This window comes from Cyclopterus lumpus, chromosome 17 (genome assembly GCF_009769545.1).
Source record: "Cyclopterus lumpus isolate fCycLum1 chromosome 17, fCycLum1.pri, whole genome shotgun sequence".
Classification (NCBI taxonomy): domain Eukaryota; kingdom Metazoa; phylum Chordata; class Actinopteri; order Perciformes; family Cyclopteridae; genus Cyclopterus; species Cyclopterus lumpus.
In genome coordinates this window covers 9,467,787-9,487,599 of record NC_046982.1, presented here as the reverse complement: position 1 = coordinate 9,487,599, position 19,813 = coordinate 9,467,787, and the positions used below count along the sequence as shown (strand labels likewise).

Sequence of the window (19,813 nt, the reverse complement as noted above, 5' to 3'; positions counted from 1 at the left end):
GAGTAATGGATGCAGGTCTAGCCTGTTCAATGACATCAGCGCACTAAGCCGATGAAACAGTGCGATGAATGACCATAGATCAGCGTTTACCATCCTGACGTCAGCCGGCGCTCTGCACTGTCGGTAGATGTTCCCCAGCTCTGACAATGGGAGCGCTCAGCCTGTGGCCGGGCGATGGCTTGGGTCTGGAAAGCTGGGCTGCACAGTGGGATGTCGCAGCATTGTTCCCCAGACTAGATGTCTCTAAGAATCGCGGCAGGCTCGGCGATATTGCTCTAATGTTTTCTGCAGCGCAATGTCAAACCGTAGTATTGTACATTTATTTATTTTAAACATTTATAATTATTTCCTTGGTGGTCATGTAACTCACATTTCAAAAACATGTTCTCACTTAAGCCTAGTGTTTATATATGAATGCAAATGGTTTCATTTTTCTTTATCGCCCCAAAACAATAAAGGTGATTGGAATTTCGTCTGTGTAGTTTATTGCATTGAAAAATTGTGTTTATGAAAACAGCAGAAATCTCCGAGACACATATCTGAAAAACCTGTGCAAAAGCAAACCCACATTGTATGTCGCTTCCTGGCTAAATACTAACCAAAATAAATGGAGAAGAATATGTTTTTTGCAATTTTTGGAGAACTGACTTTTTACAGAGGAAAAAATACTGTTAAACATCGGTGCTAGCATCTTCCTCTTCCTCTTTGTTTCAGACACTGTTCCGGATGAAAGCAGCACCTGTGATGAATAAGGTGGTGGTAAAGCAGATCCTCTCCGTTTATGCTCAGACACGCATGGTCATGTATAACATAACCAGAATCATGTTTGCCCTGTGGACAGTGGACTCATTCTGTCGCTGTCCTGTGTCATTATGTCCCTCTGCTGTGCGACCTGACCTCTGGGGTTTGAATGACGTCCTGAGCTCTGTCCCTGTCTTATCTAACTGTCTGACCCCCCCTCCCCCCTCCCCGCCCACGCCCTGCCTCGTCTTGTCAGCTCGGCTCACGGTCACAGTCCTGCTTGCCTCGGTGAACATTCAACGCTGTCGGTGAGTTTTGGTATGGATCACATAAAAACCATCGACCGTTGACTGTGCCCTGAGGCTTGCCTCTGACGACGTCGGGAATGAGCAAAGAAATGAACAAAAAGGGCGATTAAGACTCCGTTTCCACTGTACCCAAAGACCAAAGGTCACAATCAACATTCATTGCTGTCGCTGGGTTGGACCGTGTAGAAAAGCTCACTGAACAATGAGTGCAACTGTGGCCCAGATCTGCCTGACTCATCTCAGCCGACCGGATGTGAAACACAGATTTTTTAATTTTTATTTATATACTTCTTGTTTTTCCCTTCTATTTTCTCCTCCCTTCGTCCCTCCTTAGTGCTGGATAGTCTTCAGGGGGTGAAAGAAGGAAAGAGACCGAGAGAGGGGGAGAGAAAGAGAGATAGCGACACAAATAGACTCCTGGCGGCTTGCATGTCCTCATCCTCCTCTCTTCTCCTCTAATTGGTGGTTATGTGTGCAGTAAGGGGGAAGGAAGCGGAGTGAATGTGTAATCATTTGGAGTCTCTTCTCCTTTTAGATGTTTCATCCCTCTCTTTTTTGTTTGTCTAATTATATACAGAGCTCAGTTAACTCTTTGTTAACTGTGCCGGCAAGAATGAGTGAGTGACAGAGGAGAGGGAGGACAAGGGGAGACAAAAAGTGGAAAGATTACAGCACCAGTAAAATGATCATTTAGTTTTTCCCAAGTATATTTATTCTAATATTCTTCCTGTTGTTGTTGCTGAGAATGTGCCAGGATATAAGCAATTTGAAAAGCAAGAGTGTGTGTGTGTGTGTGTGTGTGTCAGCCAGCCATGATAGAAGACCTGTCTGCAGATCTCAGAATGCAATATGTTATTTCCTTTCTGTACCAAAGCAGCCTGCTCCCTCATGGGAAAACCCAAGTCTCTAACCTTGTCCTTATCTGGGAGCGGCCACGCTGCTGCTGCCATTTCTCATTGTACCCATCTGTAACAACTCTGCCGCACTGTGTCCTTTACCTTTTTAATTCATGTAGGAATGTGTTTCAGAAAGTATGACTCATTAATTCAATAAAGCTAAGTCAGAATTCATGCATTAATGGCTTATGTGATTATTTACGGTGGGGATTCCTTCTGACTCCATCTAACAGGATGCACTCCCTCTGTCATTTGGTAACCCATGTCCCTCTCGCCCCAGTCTCTGTATTATTCATAGAAAAGCACTCTGCACAGTGGTGCAGAACAGTGGAGGTGATGTAATAGTGGCTGCGAGCGTGGCTCCAGACTGTCATCTGGGATGGATTCATGCGACGGGAGAAACCGCTCATTTGTTGGTCTTTGTTGCTGTTGCCAACCGCTACACCAACGGCTACCGGCCAATCGCCATGAAGCACAATCATGACAAAATTATAATTATTTTATAAACTAAACTTCAGAAAAGTTTTGCTGATGCATCATTCTATTTAATTTTACACAACTTATTTTTTTTAATGATAATACCGCCATCTAGTGTTCAAAGAGTTTCTTACAAAACCTCAAATGCAGAAGATCTTTGACTGTATTTTGAAAATGACAAATAGTTTACAGGTCATTAATTTTCACAGTATATCATATTCAGTTTTTATTTTAACTGGATCTACAATATATTTTCTTACTTTTTCTATTCTAATGCAAATAAATTGTGAGCGTATCTACAGACTAATATATATAATTACTGTATGTGTGTGTCTATATACTCTATGTATATATGTGTGTATATAGGTGTGTGTATATATATATGTGTGTATATATAATATATATGTGTATATATAATATATATATGTGTATATATATATGTGTGTATATATATGTGTGTGTATGTGTATATATATATATATATATGTATGTGTGTATATATATGTGTGTATGTATATATATATATATATATATATATGGAAGTTAAGATAAAAGTTATTTCAGTTCTGTGTAAAGTTTCAAGAATACGTATACAGAGTGTTTTCATGAAGAGACACGTCACAAATTATTTTATTTTATTTTTAACTTGTATGCCATTATATATATATAAAAAAAATACTTACACAAAAACAACATTTATCATATAAACAAAATAAAAATGGTAAAATAATCTGATACAATGCTCTTACAACTGAGCTGATGCCTGTATTGAATTTTTCTTTTTAATTATCAGCAGTGTTATTATACTAGCTTCAACCAGGAGTTCACAGAATAACAAACCTGTGGAACATTATTTATAAGTGGAACAGTTTGGGCTCCATATCCCTCTTTAACAAGCAGAATAACTACTTCTGCACTTTTGACGTCTTGTTGTGAACCATTTGTGCTTTATTCCTGCAATGAGAATTGAACCGGTTATAATTTCAGTCTTATTCTTCTATCAATACGTTTCACTGCAGAATTAAGTTGTTTGTTTCTTAGTTCTGTTGCACACTTTCTTTGCTAAAAAATCTTACCTTAAACGGTTGACAAAATCCATCACCCAGTTGAGAGCAGGATTCATGCATGCTTTACCCTTCTTTGTGTGGAAACTATATAAAAGGAAATAAACAAAAGTAGCATATTTAGACATATACTATATGTCTTGTGTGATAGTTATGCTCTGGTTGAGAAGTAGGAGATACTCACATGATGGCATTGATATGACACATTTCTGTGACAGTCTGGACCGAGTACCCCTTGATTCTCATAAATGGTATTTTGGTTGTCATGTAATTTTGGCAACATCCATAATGTCCTGTGAAACAAGAGAAAAGATGATTAGATACCGGAAAAGAAAAGTTAAGACAATTTGTTTTGTCTATAGCCAGATTTCTGTGGATGGAATTAAATAATAAACTGTGTGAAAACAATGAAAAAGAAGTAGACGGAGGAAAAGCAGAACATACCTGTATATGCATATGCCGGCAGACAAGCGGAGAGGAGTGTGAGCACCGCCACTGTGGCTTTGATTGACACCATGTCTGCCTCTGTGTTGGCAGCAGTGACTCTGAGCTGAGCTGCTGTCTTGTCTGTCCTCAGGTGGAGTTAGAGAGCTTGATGTGACTGAGCTATTGATCTCTGACACCTTTTATACTCCTCAGAGGAACAAGGAAACTTCCCCTGCGATCAATTGAGATCTGCCCTCATCAAATATGGCACCATCACAGGAAAGCCTGCTCACTTTCCCCCATGAAAGAAAAAAGGGAAGATGTGGGGAGGAATATATCACACACACACACACACACACACACACACACACACACACACACACACACACAGTAGTATTGCCATTGCGAAAAAGATGAAGTGCGGATTATTTGTGCATGTGTGCATTATTATTATCCAACAGATCATATAAATTTGGAAAAATTCCCAAGTAGAATGAATTCCATTCAATTTATTTTGTGTAGCCCAAAATCACAATTTACAAATTTTCCCCAAAGAGCTTTACAATCTGTACAGATACGACATCCTGTGACTTTTGACCTTACATAGGAAAAAATCCGCCCCCAAAAAAATCTTTTACCGGGGAGAAAAAGGGAATACACCTCAGGGAGAGCAACAGAGGAGGATCCCTCTCCTCGGATGGACAGAAGTACAATAGATGTCATGTGTATAGAATGAACGTCATAACAGATTTACAACACAGATTTATAACATGTCATATACGGTAATAACAGCAACAGTGCATATAGTAGAATAACAATGATAATAAAAGCAGTAATGGTATTGGCAATACTAATTGCAATGCAATGTTATGGTGTTAAACATTTTACAGTGTTTAAAGGCAAGGTTGAAAGGGTAGAAATAAAAAAAAAGATGAGCATTCAGTGTTGGAGTTTTTGGGGATTTTACTGTCAATATAAATAAATTAATGTTACTGAATTATGGTCTCACGTAGCATGGTGACTAAATATGAATATATGAATAATTGGACATCTGATTATTCATGTGAAGGGTGTTAGGTGTTCACCACACCTTGTTCTACCATGAGCCAGAGCAACATGGGACGTTATGCAGGTGTGGCTCCTCTCTTAGTGCACATACTATTTCAGGGAGAATATATGTAATCACAGAAAACAATTGGAGATTAAAAATTTAGAGAGGATGAAGAAATACATTTCCACTGGAGACCTCATTGTTCACCTCCTTGATGTAAGCCCCCATAAGTAGGTTGCTTTGAGGTTGTTCTGTGGTTCTTTTCTAGGTCAAGGAACACTTTTTATACACTCAAGAAACATGCATCAAAGGGAACAACGTGAAATAGGTCACGCAATGCTTAAATCTGTTTAATTGTGCATCACCAACTTTCCAGCGAAACAACACTACGATTTGAAATACTCATCACTAACTTCCTGCATTGTGCATTTTCACAGCATTAAAACTCAAGTGTGGTCTCTGGTGTACTTTAGCAGTGACACAGATATTACATGTAATCTTCACATGCTCATAAGTACATACAGTATGAACATAAAGAGTTATTGGTCACCGTAATCGTTCCTCCTGTTCAGACTAGATGTGAAGTGAACCCTCAAATGTATGTGACGGGGACTCAATCCAAATTTCTCATTCAGCCGATGTTAATATGAGACATCAGAAGTCTGAGTTAGTCAAATTAAGAGATCATCTTCCAAAATAAAAGCTCTGTGAATGTGTACCTCTGAGCATGTGGGGAGTTTTGCTTCAAGACAGGCTTTTAAAAAAGTAAAAAAATATTAAAATAAAAATGTTCCTTTAATGTAAGGGATATTTTAGGAATCCAGGTTTCTGTGAGAACAAGACATCAAATGACACCTACTCACAGAAAGAAGACGAGGGTTTGAGCTGACAGCTCCGCTGTGATCTTTTAGTGTGCCTTCAGAGGAGCTGAGACAAAACACAGAAAGGCACAAATCTGCCAGTAAATTAAGCAAATGACAGAAAATTCCTTTAGGACCATTTTGATCTCAATGAGTCTACCATATTAATAGTGCTGTAAGAACTATGTAGATATTCTAATTGACAATACCAACATAAAAAGATAAACTATTCTAAAAGTATCATCAGCATATATAGTAAAAGCAGCAACAATAAAAGTCTGCAGAACAACTCCTGACAGTGTCATATTATTGTTATGAATCATAAAGTATAGTATAGTAAAAAATGAACCACGTCAGTTTAATTATGAAAACATGTCATATTGTATAGACTGATCACCTGTATTGTGTGAAATTTGAATCTGCAAAGTAGTGGAGAAGCATAAAGTAGCATACGATTGAGGGTAAACAAGTACACATACCTCAAATGTGTAGGGACATTAGAGTACAGTGAGTACATTAGTAGGTTGGGACATCCCATGTCTGCTTATTAAATCCAGTTATGAAGCGATGGCGACTGAAAAGAATGGATCTAATAGTGTTTACATTCAAGGAATTAACACCATTAATCGTTCTGTCCACACTTTTTGGTCATATTTATCTTCAGTATCACAACATGCTGGTATCATGCACAGTATACTGCATCTCCTAATTCTTCTCTATTGGCCCAGAGAAAGGTGTTTTTTGTACCACAATAGTGGTACAAAAAAAACCCTGTTCTCAATGCAAACTTGCCACATTTCCAGCTTGACCCAGATACATTAGCATTAGTATTTCCAGCAATAGTTCCTTGTTCTGTGGTTGGACATTACATTCACAGAGTATTTAAACTCTACTGCCAGAGACTAACTTCATCAGTTCATTCAGAAAACTGATATCCTGCTGAAGAAAAGCTGTGCGAGGATGAGAAAGCTTATCTTGTGCGTCTCTGTTATACTGGTGCTGCTAGTGGCGCTGAGTGACACCAGTAAGTGACTTCAGCAATTATTCACCGTACATGATACATCTGACTTATTTATTTTGGAGAACACCAGTTGTTGCCTGTATTTCTTTAGATTCTGCACTGTCTCTTTCATTGTGTAACGTTGCCTCTTTTCTTACTGAACTGTTTGTAATGTCTCTCTAAAGGTCTCATTTGCTGCACACAGTACCAAAAAAATCCAATTCCTGTGAAATTTCTGAAATACTACAAAATCCAGAAGCTCACAGATCACTGCAACATCAAGGCAATAATGTAAGAAAGAATAACCAGTGAGAAGAAACACACACTCACTAACTGAGATGTTGGCTGCAAATGTTATAACTTCTTCTGTTGTCTTAATACAGTTTCAAGACATTGAAAAACAGACTTCTCTGTGCTGATCCTGACAAGAAATGGGTACAACATGCCATGGAGTCTGTACCAAAGTAAGTTCAACTCTGTTTTCAACAAATGTCGGAGCTAAAACACAGAACGGACATCAATATTGAATGAAGATGCCACAACCTGTGAATGTGAATCAATTTAATGTTTTCCTTTTTGTCTCTCCAACTAGATACCCTTGAACAGCATATTAACTCTTGGACATCACCTGAGGAAATCATGCTAAAAGACACAAAGACATACAAACACATTTTAATTTAGTATTAAGTCAATTAATCTGATTTTTTTTTTTTACAAATATTTTTGATTCACCTTTTCTGTGTTTAACTGTCCAATAATGTTTTTTAATAAAAATGATGAATGAAAAACCAGATTATAGTTTCTGTATGGCTGTACAAAGTTTTTTTTGTTGCTGAAATGAACAAGCATTTGGTGGACTCAAGGATCTAAAGTAAAAACACTTTTTGATTGTCTGAAGGAGGAAAGGAAAGAAAGAATGACGAAAGACAAGAAGAAATAATTGAAAGAGTGAAAATACTGATAGAAAAGGGAAAACACAAGAAAGACAAGAAAGTGAGAGAGAGCAAAATATGGGGAGAATATGAGGAAGTGCAATAGATTTGCCAGTAATACTGAGGACGGTACATGACATATTCTCAGTTAACACTTAACAACCCTGCAATAAACCCCACCTTAATGGAGGTTCACTTCTTGAAACTGTGTTTAGTTACTGCATTTACTGTATTTCTCATATTTAGTCTACACTCACTAATAGTAAAAAAGTCAACATACTAGAATCATCACTTAGTATATATAACACAATACAATTCACCACAGCACCACAAACTACATCCTCCAACATGACCGTGACATTTAATGTGTTGAGTTTCAACAAAACTGAACATTAAAACCATCATTAAGGTAGCATTTATTGCAGCATTATTACATTAGGATTATTATATTAGGCTGCACTATTTTTCTTCTGCCACGTGCATTTTCATCCATACAAACTGCCGCCAGGTGCAGTTCACGACACCGACAGCAGGTGGCGGTCGTGTTTAGCTACACAGGAAGGATTCCCTTTATAAATGAGCTGCTGGGTGTCTATAGGCGGAAGAGACTTTTAGGCATTTATACTCTGCCCGAAGGATGAGCACGGTTTGGATGTAACTGTTTATCATAACGACACCTGTCGCGCTTTTGGGTCAAAACAAGCTGGATGTGGTTGTGGCTGTGAAACGCCGATAAGATGAAGCGACCCGGAGACGCGACGCTCCGTGGGTGCAGTTTAAGCTAACGGTTAGCTGCTGGGGGGGGAAAGGTAGGAGACACACAGAGGGGCTCCACGCAGGCACCTGCTGCGCTGCCGCGTGGGGTGGGGCTGTTCTTCATAGGTCCCTGTTATGGGGAACAGTGAATATATGAATGTGCCACCTAAACTAGGTGAATAACCTAAAATACTTTTTTTTGTATCTACATGCATACAATATACAACAGTTTATTACACACACGTGTGGATTATAAGGGATGCTGATAGTTTGATTTTGTCATAAATAACATACACTTATTCAAGTATTCACCAGCAAAAAGAAGAAGAAGAAGAAAATACACCCCACAACAGTCACTTTATAGTGACCGATAACTAAATAGAGTTAAACTACCTCCATTTACAGCAGGTTGCATTTTTGTGTTGATCTTTGCACCAAACCGCAATTAAACAAAAACTCATTCATATTTAATGTCACTTTTTGTTTTTGTTATTAGGTGTAATGCACAGAGACCATGAGGATGGTCACAGCTGGCTGAGGTTCACCCACTGACCCAGCAGGTTTGATCCGGCTTGAAAAGAAGTAGGAGCCATGAAAGAAGCTGATGGAGCAGAGTGTGAAGGCGAGGCCCTGTTCGAGGACCAGGACTTCCCCTCGGACGACACCTCCCTGTTCTCTGACGGCTCCACGCCCATCGCCAGGCTACAGGGTGAAATCACCTGGCGACGTCCGCAGGTCAGACCCAGTGCAAAGAGGAAATGGGAAATGCTGTTGTGTATTCCTGTGTGCGTTTGTTTAGTCACGGATTGAATGTTGCATCACCTGTCACAGGTTGATCTGTTCATCCAAAGAAGGATTCCCCTTCATCAGGTGGTTGAGTGGATTATGAAAGAGTGCTTACAGGTTCAAAGGCAGTGTTCAGCATTTCACAAAAAGTAATGATACTAATTTCTGCACCTCATTTAGTTTTTTTGAGCAAGTCTTCTTTAAGTGTGCTTTTCTGTCTATTTTACGCCTCCAGGAGATATGCCAGTCGCCAGCTCTCTTCCCTGACAACATCAGCCTGGGTCATGCAAAACAAGGCTTGTTAGGAGACTGCTGGTTTCTCTGTGCCTGCACCTTCTTGCTCAAGAACCAACTGCTACTGAACAAGGTAGAGCAACAACAGTCTTTTTCATTTAGATTTTAATGATCTACAGCTCTGGCTTTGTACCGCATCTGGAGAAGTGAATTGTGGGCAGCAGAGTGTTTAGGTGATTAGACTCTTATTTGCATTGAATGTGTAAGTCATGAGCATGTTGTCTGCTCGGTGTCCTGTACTGCTGTGTTGATTAAGTCTGTGACTCTGTAGGTGTTGCCTCCAGAGCAGCCCCAGTGGGATGACAGCAGATACAGGGGCTCCTTCCAGTTTTGTTTTTGGCAGCTGGGACACTGGACAGAAGTGACCATCGACGACCGCCTGCCCTGTATCAATTCCACTCTCTGCTTCTCACACTGCCACTCCCCCACTGCCTTTTGGGTAGCCATGTTGGAGAAAGCCTATGCCAAGTAAGTAACACGTGAAATTTCCCATCTTTTCTCTCATCACTATGAGCCTTGCAATGCCGCCCAACCAGATGTTGAGGGAAGTTTTTTAATTCCATTTCCTGTCCCTTCCTCATTCAGGCTTCATGGCTCATATGAGCGACTGTGGGCAGGGCAGGTGTCCGAGGCCCTGGTGGATTTTACCGGAGGCCTGGCTGAACGCTGGAGCTTGGGAGAGGCAGAGGAGGAGCAGAGACCAGAACAAGACAGTGACCGGGTCAGGGGGAGAAGCCTGGACCTGAACCTTCTGTATCCAGTGAAAGACGAGTGTGCGGTTAGCTGCTCTACTCACAGCAGCCCAGGAGGTCAGAAACAAGTGTTTTCTTGCAGATACAAGTGATTTTGATCCTGTGTCACATCAACTGATGACCTCGATGACGATGTTGTAGGTGCCAGTGAGCTCGGTCAGTACCATGCGCTGACTGTCATGGAGTGGTTGGATGTCCAGATGGTTTCAGGGAGCAAAGTTCTGCTGCTCAGGATCAGAAACCCCTGGGGAAGATGCTGCTGGGGAGGGGCCTGGATAGGGAGGTAGGCATGCGTGTCAAACTTTACTACGTAAAGAACTGTTCGTCTGATCGACTCTAAAGTCTGCACCGAGGCTCGGCCTATGGAAGTCTGTAGAAAGTCCAGAAAAAATGCACTAAAGCACCTTGCAGACATGATTTAGGCACTCGCATGTACGCACCTTTAAAATATACAAGCCTGCTTAAATCTTGGATGTGCAGACATTTATATTCATTCCCAGGCTGTAGTCACTCAGTCTACCTCTTTGTCTGCAGTGGTTTGGGTTGGAGTTCTGTCGACCCTATTTCTGCTTTGGACTTGCAAGCCAGGGTTGCGGAGGGCGAGTTCTGGTTGGATGAAACTGAATTTCTGTCCCAGTTTGATGATGTCACAGTGGGCTACCCCATCAGTGATGAGGGGTACCTAAAGAGCATATATACTGGTAATTCCCTTTTAATTTGCTCAAGAATGTTCTAAGCTCCCTGAATTTGACCTCTTTTAAAACCTCACAATGCTCCCCTCCCGACAGGAAATCTGCTGACACACAACCATCAGCTGGCTGGCCGGTGGATGAGAGGGCACTCCGCCGGGGGCAGCCGAAACAGCAGCAGCTACGGCAGCAACCCAAAGTTTTGGCTCAAAGTGTGTGAGAGAGGAGAGGTGCTGGTGTCCCTGCTACAGCATAGAAAATGGAGAAACACAGAGCAGTGCACACAAACGACACTCGAGGATAGCAAGAACACGACACACCAGCACTACCAGGCTATTGCTCTCCACATGTGGAAGGTCTGCGCCATCACTTATAGGAAACAAAAACAAATGTGTGTGTGTCTTTACATCATGTCACTCACACTTTACTGTCAATAGGTGGAGAAAAGGCGTTTTCATCTCAGCCGGATGTTGAACAAACCTCCTTGTGCTTCTTCTCACTGCCATTCCTATGAGAGAGAGGTGGTTCTCCGTGAGCAGCTGGAGCCTGGATACTACCTGCTGATCCCCAGCACCTACCAGCCGGGAGCTGAGGCCCGCTTCCTCATAAGGGCCTTTTCCTCCTCTTCCATATCCCTCAGGTAAGGACTAGTTTACAGATGGAGAAAGTCAACAAGCTCATCTTATCGATGTAAACATCCTGGGACACATGCAGCACATCCAGGTTATGTTTCTTTTTCAGAATAAAGTTGGATCTTAGAGATCAAAGAGATTTCGTGCCATCTTTAAAAAGTTACGGTACTTTTAGAGATATGTGTAGATGTTATTTCTGTGGAGCCCAAAAGGTGTCATGGAGAGGGGAAAAAAACTAAATTGTTTACCAAAAGTATTAATTCACTCTCTCAATTCAGTAAAATTGGATGAACTGAACAGGAATTGTTGAACAATTAGGATATATTTCATACATTTTTAATGGATGTCAAAAATAACACAATATCTCCTTTCCATTTTTTTCGGTTTGCAGCTTTCTTGAGAACCGCTCATACAAACAGCGCCACTGGTAGATCGCTAGTCTGACTGAGCTATACCCAGAATGCTTTTCGGTGGTCCCCTCTCAAAACGCCACACAGTGTGTACATATTGCACTTGCACAACATTTGTCCCGTAGATCTCAAGAGCTCACACATCTTTGGGCCCTCAGCAAAACATCCAAGTGTGAAGTCCATCTGATGAACTGTTGTTGATGAAAATCAAATGACACACACAGACAGAGACTTTCTTTCGTCATGATTTCCCCATAAAAAATTAATGGCAGCAAGTAAATAGTGACATCTGCTGGTTAATTTGTTACCCTCATTTTTTTTCCTACTTCCATTTTTCGCCATGCGAAGTGTTGATTCAATTCAAGTTTTCCTGACATGGCGTGTTGGTGTCCTCCCCAGTGCCCTGAAAAGCCCAGCACCTACACTCCCATTGACAACAGATGGAGAGTGGGAGACCAGTTACTTCCGGGGCTCGTGGGTGGAGGCGATGACCGCCGGAGGAAGCCGGAATTTCCTGTCTCACTGGCAGAACCCATCCTTCCCTTTTACAGTTTGTGATGAGTCAGCAGTGACATCAGGAGTTAATGTCAGGATTACCCTGCACCAGAGCCGCCCTGACACTGATCTTCACCCTATTGGCTTCCACATTTATAAGGTCAGTGAAACATTAAGAGAGAACAATTTGAAAACATAAATGTGAAAGCGCCACGGTTAGCTCAACAAATGATGTGCATTTGTAGTCCTGACACAATTAAAAACAGATGAGAACATCAAAGTAAGATGAATAATTTATGTATACTTTTGTCTTAATGAATTTTGATAATAATGGTAATAATAATAGATATCCTAATTTTGGCTGATCTTGCAAACACTGATTTAAAGAAACAAATATGAAATATAAAACATATTATTGACACACTATTTGTTATAATACAATAGTTAATGGATGTAATTATACAGCATCTGAAAATCACTGTGTATCCAGTTTCCAGAAGGGGAATCTGAGCAGACATTACCAAGGCACGAGGATCCAGCAGCCAGTTGTGTCCCTCACTGCTACACCCAGGATGTCAGTCTGGCCTGCCGTCTGTCTCCCGGAGCCTACACCATAGTGCCGTCCACCTATCAGCCTGACTGCTCAGCCAACTTCACCCTCAGCCTGGATTGCAGAAGACACAGGTTGGCTATCTTCTTGTCATTTAAACGTGGTTACACAACTAGTAGCAGTAGCTTATGTTGTTGTTGTTCTCATTGTCAGAAATAATAATGGATGTGTGTCTCTTTCAGGAAAGTGATGAAAAGCCAGGAGAGACTGGGAAGAGCCATTCAGGAGGTCAGTTAATTGAAGTAACTTATGGTTGCACAGAGGTCAATGTGGAAGATAACTTGGCAACACTAGCTGATCTTCCTTATTTCACCAAATGCACCAGGCTCTTTAAAAACACAACCTATATACTCTACAAACCCAAAGACAGACAGACACATGGCTGACTAAAGGATGATGCACATTTAACTGTCAAAATATAAGTAACCAACCAAATAGATCAAATATTTAGACCATTAACCAAAAACATTCAATAAAAAAAAATGTATCAATAGCTACGACACAGACTACAACTTTCTTGCCAATACCTGGGCCTGGTCTGGACATGGTTATACCTTGTGGATGTTTGATGGTAGTAGCCTGAAAGATAGTCCTGCCTTCAGGACATTTCAGGGGTAGAAATTTCCTGATTCCTACCTTTTTTTAAAAGACACATTTTTAAGTCTGTGATTTTGCTCAGAGGATGGCAGTACTGAATAATCGCTGTGTCTTGCTTTTGTCTCTTTCTGGGCGGCAGATCTCTCACATCTCTGTGATGCAAAGCTAGCTCTCTGGGACTGTTGCTGCTCGACTGATGTCGGCTCACCTCCCAGTGCCTCTTGGCTCATGATGAAAGAACCAGTTCTCCCATCCACCCTCACCATGGATTGTGTGTGTGTGTGTGTGTGTGTGTGTGCGCGCGCATGCATCGGGAATCGTGGAAACCCCTTTATTCTGAACCGCTGAGGCTCAGGGCTGATGGGCAGCCACACACTCATCGGCGATTAGGACTTCAGAGGTTGTCGGTGGGCTGGGCTGCTAATGAAGTATGACGGGACTTGGTGGTGTAAACAAACAGCCGCAATTGAAGAGGGCCGCTGCTGCTCTTGCTCATTCACTCACTGGTACGCCTGCCGGCCTGGAACAAAGGGTCCTCTCATGAAGGTCCTCACAGAGGCACAGGGGGCAAGGGGCGAGGGGTTGGTCTCTGACAGCAGAGCCAACCAAACCACACCACACCATAACGTGCCATACCATGCCAGAGCCATCCTCCCATTCCTCACCCCTAAACACTTTACTCCTTGCCTAGCTTGTATTGTTCTTCTCAAGACACAGAACGTTTTCTCAGTCCTCATTCCCAAACATGCTCACCATTAGGGCTAACACTGAAGCCAGGCTGGACCCAAAGAACCACACTTTGTTCTTGACTCCATACTCGCCCCCCAGCTCCCTTTGTGTTTCCCCAGACTCAGTCTACAACTCTCCCTGGACCTGAACAGACCCATGGTTTGAAGATGCCGCGAGAACAGATGACAAGCGGATGGATGAAAGTGATGAAACGAGGGACGCGGCATCAGAGGAGGCCGGTTCATCAAACGAAGCCGCCAGCCCTTGTTGTGTTGAGGCTGCGTATGTGTGGTGGTCTGTGTCAAAGTCACAGGGTTTCTGATGATTCATTAGATCCAGTGTGAACAGAGACTTTTGTGAAGCTATAATTGACTGATTAGAGTGGTACAGTGATGGGTATTTGTTATGGTTGGAAGTTAAACGCAATGAATAAAACCTTAAAAGATAAGTTTGGGATGATTTTTCCCATATTGTGATGCGATTTGGTCTTTATATTTGTATGTTTCCAGTGAGTATAAATTCATCGATTTGATAACGATTCTGAGGAAGGCTGTGTCACAACGACCAATACACTGCGTGCGCGCGCACCTGGTGTGCGCACTGTTCCTGCGGAATTCATGAGACTGGTCGGACTCCGAAAGGCTCCTACCTAGAAAATAATGAACAACAAATTTGACGCGTGAGTAAAACAAAGTGTGTGTGGGATATCTGCCAGAGAGTGGGCACCCGTCGAGACTGTACATTTACGTGGGAGAATAACGCGAATGAAAGCTGCTGCGTGTAAAAAGAGAGGTGTGTCAGCTTTATTGCGTGCTCCTGCATGCTCTGTAACGTTGGGCTTTTAAACCCACATGAGAGCGAGGTCCACACACAGACACACACAGACGCACGCACGCACACACACACACACACGCACACACACGCGAGTGCATTCAAAACGAAGGGAGCTAACAACAAAGAGTACGTGGCATTTTATGGTGGGAATGTGCTGTGTTGTTAGCAGTAGCTTAGCCTTGCGGAAGGCGGACAGGCCCTGAATCCTCGGTGTGGCAGTTGTTGAGAGGCGGCGAGACGTGCGCGCAGTCTCGTTTCAAAATAGATATTCCGTGGCCCTAAAGTAGGGGCGGACGGCACACCGTTTGTAATGGGATATGCACGAGCATGTTATGTACAGCTGTGTACGTGTGCATCATAAACGGTCAACGTGTTTACACACTGAATGCCTGTGACTGAAACACAATACACTTGAACAGCAACACAAACTTGCACCACTAAAGTTGACTCGACAGCTCTTGTTTAAACGAAAACTAAACTCTTTCTGTTGTTTTAGACAGCATTTTTTTAAGCAAGGTAACGTTGCACCTGATTTCTTGTCAACAGAGTTGTCAGTCTTTCTTAGACTAAATGAAGTTGGTGCAAGACACACACTTTTTTTGTTTTTGCTGCTCATGTTCCCCATCAATTCCAGTCTGAAAGATGATGACAGTGGAGACCACGACCAGGATCAAGGCTCACCGAAAGACGGTGAGAAGGAAAACATTGAAGACGAGGACAGGGAACAGAACTTCGCCAAGAAAAAGGTTGGGCTATTAAAGATTGACGTGTGTGTGTGTGTGTTTGCAGCTTTGAGGTTAATTGTATGGCTCAGTCACTTTCTTTTGTTCTGCAGATGGTGGTGCCAGGGGCAGGAGAGCACCCTCTTCAATACAACTACACCGTCTGGTACTCCAGACGCACCCCGGGGAGACCAGCTAGTACTCAGAGCTACGAGCAGAACATTAAACCGATTGGCAGCTTCGCCTCGGTAAGTCGCTCCAAGTGACCTCTTTAGATGGGCCATACCAGTGTACGAACTACAGGGGAGACACTCTGAAATCCTCTATAGCAAAATGTGGGGGGGTCTCTTAAAAAAAAGACTCTTTTCAATGCGAATTCCACCATTGAGTACTCAGTTGTTTGTTAGGGCGGTTGTGCTGTAGCAAATGGTCTGCAATGCAAATGTCATGTAGTTTTCAAAAACGTACGTCACCCTGTACAACCTGAAAAGCAGTGCATTTTTTTCTGTTCTGACATCATGGTTACACTGGGTTAAAAGTACAGAACCTGAACTCATCATATCGGGAACCGTAACCCAAAGGCCTCTGTGGTCCATTCCTTTTTACGGTAAGATAGCATATTTTTGATCCCTAGCCTATCTGCCTATGTGCTGTGACTGAATTGTTATAGAATTATGTAGCTGCTGCTGCTGCTGTGCATACGGTGAAATGTTGTACAGCGATCAAGTGTGCGTCGGGTTAGAAAGAGCGGGAGTAAGGGGTCTGTTGCAGGCCATAGCTGTAGTGTGTTTTGTTAGTGTTGTAGTTGTGTGAGTGGCCTTATTGTTAAAGATATTAGCCAAGGTAAGGTGTGTGCAAATAGTGTCAAGCCTAGTTGATTGCCATGGCATATATGATATCTGGTTATGGATTGGATCTGTCTTAGACTCCCACTGAAGCAGTAGGTACTAGGTAGGGGGACCCCCCAATTCCCACTGGGTATTTCGCACACTGGGACATACAGTAGATACGAACGGAGCTTATCTTGACTAATTTTTATATAAAAATGTTTTGGCCCTCCCAAGGTGGAGCAGTTCTGGCGTTTCTATAGTCACATGATCCGGCCAGGTGATCTGACCGGCCATAGTGACTTCCACCTCTTCAAGGAGGGTATTAAACCTATGTGGGAGGTGAGTACTGAGATATTGTTAACTTAAGACTGTATCTTGTAATGAATTGTAACTATTTGGTTTCATACATGAAAAGCCCTCTCTGAATCCTGCCTGTTGTTTTTAGGATGATGCCAATAGGATGGGTGGGAAGTGGATTATCCGTCTGAGGAAAGGCCTGGCATCTCGTTGTTGGGAGAACCTGATCCTGGCCATGCTCGGGGAGCAGTTCATGGTTGGAGAGGAGATCTGTGGGGCCGTGGTGTCGGTACGCTTCCAGGTAAACCCACAAACAGACACACGCGCCTGTTGTACATAATCAGGCACTGCCTGATTCAGTTTTTTATACATGCCTTTTCTGCTTCTTTTCTCCAGGAGGACATCATCTCTATTTGGAACAAAACAGCTAGTGACCAGGCGACCACTGCCCGTATCAGAGACACACTGCGCAGAGTCCTCAACCTGCCTCCCAACACCATCATGGAGTACAAGACTCACACAGACAGCATTAAGTATGTATGTCTCATCGTTTAATTATTCTCTCTCTCTCTCTCTCTCTCTCTCTCTCACACATAGATGTATACATGCTAAAAAAAGCAAACATTTCTGTTGGGATTACAGTTACTTACTTGCTAAAATGCACCAGTGTTAACATAATTATATAAAACAGTGCTAATGTTTCTCACTAATTAGACAGAAGATTGTGGGGATTTATTTAAGTTTAAATCTAATCAACATTTTCTTATTCCAGCTTCTCAAATCTAAAGATTCGCTGCTTCTAATTTAACTATTGTTTGGGTTTTTTGATTATTGGTAGGAAAACCCCTTCGGACATTTTGTACATAAAACATTTATGTTAAAGGTAATCAACATTATTGTCGATAATGGAGATGATTGTTGCAGCGTTACTTTGGCAATTATGATTTACTAATTAAATGCCTTCATTACAGGACTCGCAGTTATAAAAACAGACAAATCAGTTGTTCTATTTTTGCATTATATTTTTGGTGTATGTTATGAAAGAATCAAGTAAAATAGAACCATGTCTGTAACTCCACCATGTTTCACGTGCTTCTGATTTAAATGCATTAGTGTGAGGATTGTGGTTGTGATTCTCCCATTGTAAAGACCCTGAATATTCAAACGGTTTGTTTATTTTGAATGATGATGTGCTGCATCCTTTGTGCACAGAGCATGGGTAGACTTCCATGGACTGGTGACTGCTAGTGGTGGACAGTAGCCTCTCACACAGACAACCGCTGCAAGAGTAAGAACTGTTGCTACATTGGTTTGAAGTGAAATAAATAGTTTATGTACTTTGTCTCTTGCTAATATTGTTTGTCTCTGTTTGCGGTGTGTAGGTGTGTGTGTGTGTGTGTGTATATGTGACGTGCTGGAGGATGACGAGTCCAGGGAAGGATACTTCTCCGTGTATTGGCACTGTGTAATATGAAGGCGGGGCAAAAGTCAGGAACAGAGGCAAGAACACCTTCTTTGCATCAAATTGGAAATGAACAGAAACGCCTGTCACAGAACACTGAACCAAGCCGAAGAGAGAAATATGCGTTATTTTTAATCAACCAGAGAAGAACATAGCCTCCAATTTCATTTTATTTTTTTAATGCAAGATGTAACATCTGTGAACTTGCCACCAGAGGGAGGCCATGTGACTGGTGTTGGCTGACACAACATAATCTGTTATAGTGCTACATCTGATTTTATTGCTTAACATAACATCACACCTCCTGCTGTTTAAAATGAATCTCTGTTCATCTGTTTTATGGGACTCAAACAAGGTTGCAGGTAGATGTTATTTTATTACAGTGCTGTATTTTAACTACAATTTCTCTGGTCATTTCGAACTAGAATGATAACTATTATTGTGTACAATATATTTGTAAATACAGTCCACTTCAAAGATCACTTTACTGAATCAGCAATGATTTTCCATCTTTGACTTGGAAGTTGAATCCCAAAGGATGAGGACCATCCTGTGTTGGGCAGAAGTTTGTATAACTGGCATCTTAAGACTGGACTGCCAAGCTGCCTAAATCACTGTGCCTGGCCTCGAGCCTGACCCGAACCAGTTCCCCCTTCCGCCTGTTTTGTCTTTATCCCGCCTTGAAATAATCCGAGGGATGGGCTCTGCTTTAATGTCCTCAACAAATGTGTATAGGAGTCCTGAAACACTGACCGTCTCTCCTTTTCCATTTTGTATTAAAATCAATGAAACTGGGCCCACGGTCAGGCTCTGTTGCAGTTTCTATTGATTCCTTGGGAACCTTTTTTGAAATCATGTCAGGAAAGCGCCTATAGTTTGTTGAAAAACAGTAACGCTGCCTGTGTTTGGTGGTGCGATGATGGGTGCAGGTGTGTGTGTGTGTGTGTGTGTGTCAACGGTGAAGAGACCCTGTTGGGTCTGCACCTGATGGATTATAGCAATAAATGTCAAATATGCATCTGCTGCTAAAGCTGGTTCCATGTCTTTTTATTTCATGAAGTTGTGTTCTGCTGTTTCAATGGTTGTCTTACAAACACAATTCAGTTTCTTGTCACATGAACTGACTCGGCTGGTGTGCTTCATTTTTGTAGACCACTTTCAAC

At 42.0% G+C, this 19,813-nt stretch overlaps 4 protein-coding genes across 8 annotated transcripts; 3 read left to right on the top strand and 1 right to left on the bottom strand.

The window, feature by feature from the left end:
* Positions 1–3,188: 3,188 nt before the first annotated feature.
* Positions 3,189–4,058, bottom strand: ccl20a.3 (chemokine (C-C motif) ligand 20a, duplicate 3). The gene is made up of 4 exons (XM_034556110.1): positions 3,931–4,058; positions 3,671–3,779; positions 3,499–3,573; positions 3,189–3,376 (listed from the first exon to the last, which is right to left on the bottom strand). The coding sequence occupies exons 1-4, from the start codon at positions 4,001–4,003 to the stop codon at positions 3,328–3,330; spliced, it is 306 nt and encodes a 101-aa protein (XP_034412001.1). The 5' UTR covers positions 4,004–4,058; the 3' UTR covers positions 3,189–3,327.
* Positions 4,059–6,755: 2,697 nt separating this feature from the next.
* On the top strand, positions 6,756–7,490 carry ccl20a.4 (chemokine (C-C motif) ligand 20a, duplicate 4). The gene is made up of 4 exons (XM_034556353.1): positions 6,756–6,847; positions 7,009–7,114; positions 7,207–7,287; positions 7,416–7,490. Exons 1-4 carry the CDS (start codon positions 6,784–6,786, stop codon positions 7,423–7,425), a joined length of 261 nt encoding a protein of 86 aa, XP_034412244.1. The 5' UTR covers positions 6,756–6,783; the 3' UTR covers positions 7,426–7,490.
* An 817-nt stretch (positions 7,491–8,307) lies between these two features.
* Positions 8,308–14,953, top strand: capn10 (calpain 10). Of its 2 annotated transcripts, none has more exons than XM_034555311.1 (13): positions 8,308–8,564; positions 9,008–9,246; positions 9,533–9,664; positions 9,863–10,059; positions 10,177–10,400; positions 10,485–10,626; positions 10,878–11,044; positions 11,132–11,388; positions 11,470–11,672; positions 12,474–12,729; positions 13,060–13,253; positions 13,362–13,407; positions 13,916–14,953. In XM_034555311.1, exons 2-13 carry the CDS (start codon positions 9,103–9,105, stop codon positions 13,943–13,945), a joined length of 1,992 nt encoding a protein of 663 aa, XP_034411202.1. In that variant the 5' UTR covers positions 8,308–8,564; positions 9,008–9,102; the 3' UTR covers positions 13,946–14,953. The 2 variants fall into 2 exon arrangements, with proteins under 2 accessions (XP_034411202.1, XP_034411203.1); XM_034555312.1 differs by lacking the exon at positions 8,308–8,564 and adding an exon at positions 8,588–8,686.
* Positions 14,954–15,072: 119 nt separating this feature from the next.
* eif4e2 (eukaryotic translation initiation factor 4E family member 2) lies at positions 15,073–19,680 on the top strand. Of its 4 annotated transcripts, none has more exons than XM_034555316.1 (8): positions 15,073–15,184; positions 15,974–16,085; positions 16,175–16,309; positions 17,126–17,230; positions 17,337–17,489; positions 17,585–17,721; positions 18,401–18,476; positions 18,573–19,680. In XM_034555316.1, the coding sequence occupies exons 1-7, from the start codon at positions 15,165–15,167 to the stop codon at positions 18,447–18,449; spliced, it is 711 nt and encodes a 236-aa protein (XP_034411207.1). In that variant the 5' UTR covers positions 15,073–15,164; the 3' UTR covers positions 18,450–18,476; positions 18,573–19,680. The 4 variants fall into 4 exon arrangements, with proteins under 4 accessions (XP_034411207.1, XP_034411208.1, XP_034411205.1 ...); XM_034555317.1 differs by having other exon boundaries at positions 17,585–17,725; positions 18,571–19,680; XM_034555314.1 differs by having other exon boundaries at positions 16,154–16,309.
* The last annotated feature ends 133 nt before the right edge of the window (positions 19,681–19,813 follow it).

Bases quoted from the DNA above. Each gene is read 5' to 3' on its own strand.
- ccl20a.3 (XM_034556110.1), bottom strand. From the start codon at position 4,003: ATGGTGTCAATCAAAGCCACAGTGGCGGTGCTCACACTCCTCTCCGCT. The intron at 3,780-3,930 runs GTATGTTCTGCT...CTTGTTTCACAG, and splicing joins GCCGGCATATGCATATACAG to GACATTATGGATGTTGCCAA. The intron at 3,377-3,498 runs GTAAGATTTTTT...TTCTCATTGCAG, and splicing joins GATTTTGTCAACCGTTTAAG to GAATAAAGCACAAATGGTTC.
- ccl20a.4 (XM_034556353.1), top strand. From the start codon at position 6,784: ATGAGAAAGCTTATCTTGTGCGTCTCTGTTATACTGGTGCTGCTAGTG. The intron at 6,848-7,008 runs GTAAGTGACTTC...GTCTCTCTAAAG, and splicing joins AGTGGCGCTGAGTGACACCA to GTCTCATTTGCTGCACACAG. The intron at 7,115-7,206 runs GTAAGAAAGAAT...GTCTTAATACAG, and splicing joins TGCAACATCAAGGCAATAAT to TTTCAAGACATTGAAAAACA.
- capn10 (XM_034555311.1), top strand. From the start codon at position 9,103: ATGAAAGAAGCTGATGGAGCAGAGTGTGAAGGCGAGGCCCTGTTCGAG. The intron at 12,730-13,059 runs GTCAGTGAAACA...CTGTGTATCCAG, and splicing joins TTGGCTTCCACATTTATAAG to TTTCCAGAAGGGGAATCTGA. The intron at 13,254-13,361 runs GTTGGCTATCTT...TGTCTCTTTCAG, and splicing joins CTGGATTGCAGAAGACACAG to GAAAGTGATGAAAAGCCAGG.
- eif4e2 (XM_034555314.1), top strand. From the start codon at position 15,165: ATGAACAACAAATTTGACGC. The intron at 16,086-16,153 runs GTTGGGCTATTA...TGTATGGCTCAG, and splicing joins AGAACTTCGCCAAGAAAAAG to TCACTTTCTTTTGTTCTGCA. The intron at 16,310-17,125 runs GTAAGTCGCTCC...GGCCCTCCCAAG, and splicing joins CGATTGGCAGCTTCGCCTCG to GTGGAGCAGTTCTGGCGTTT.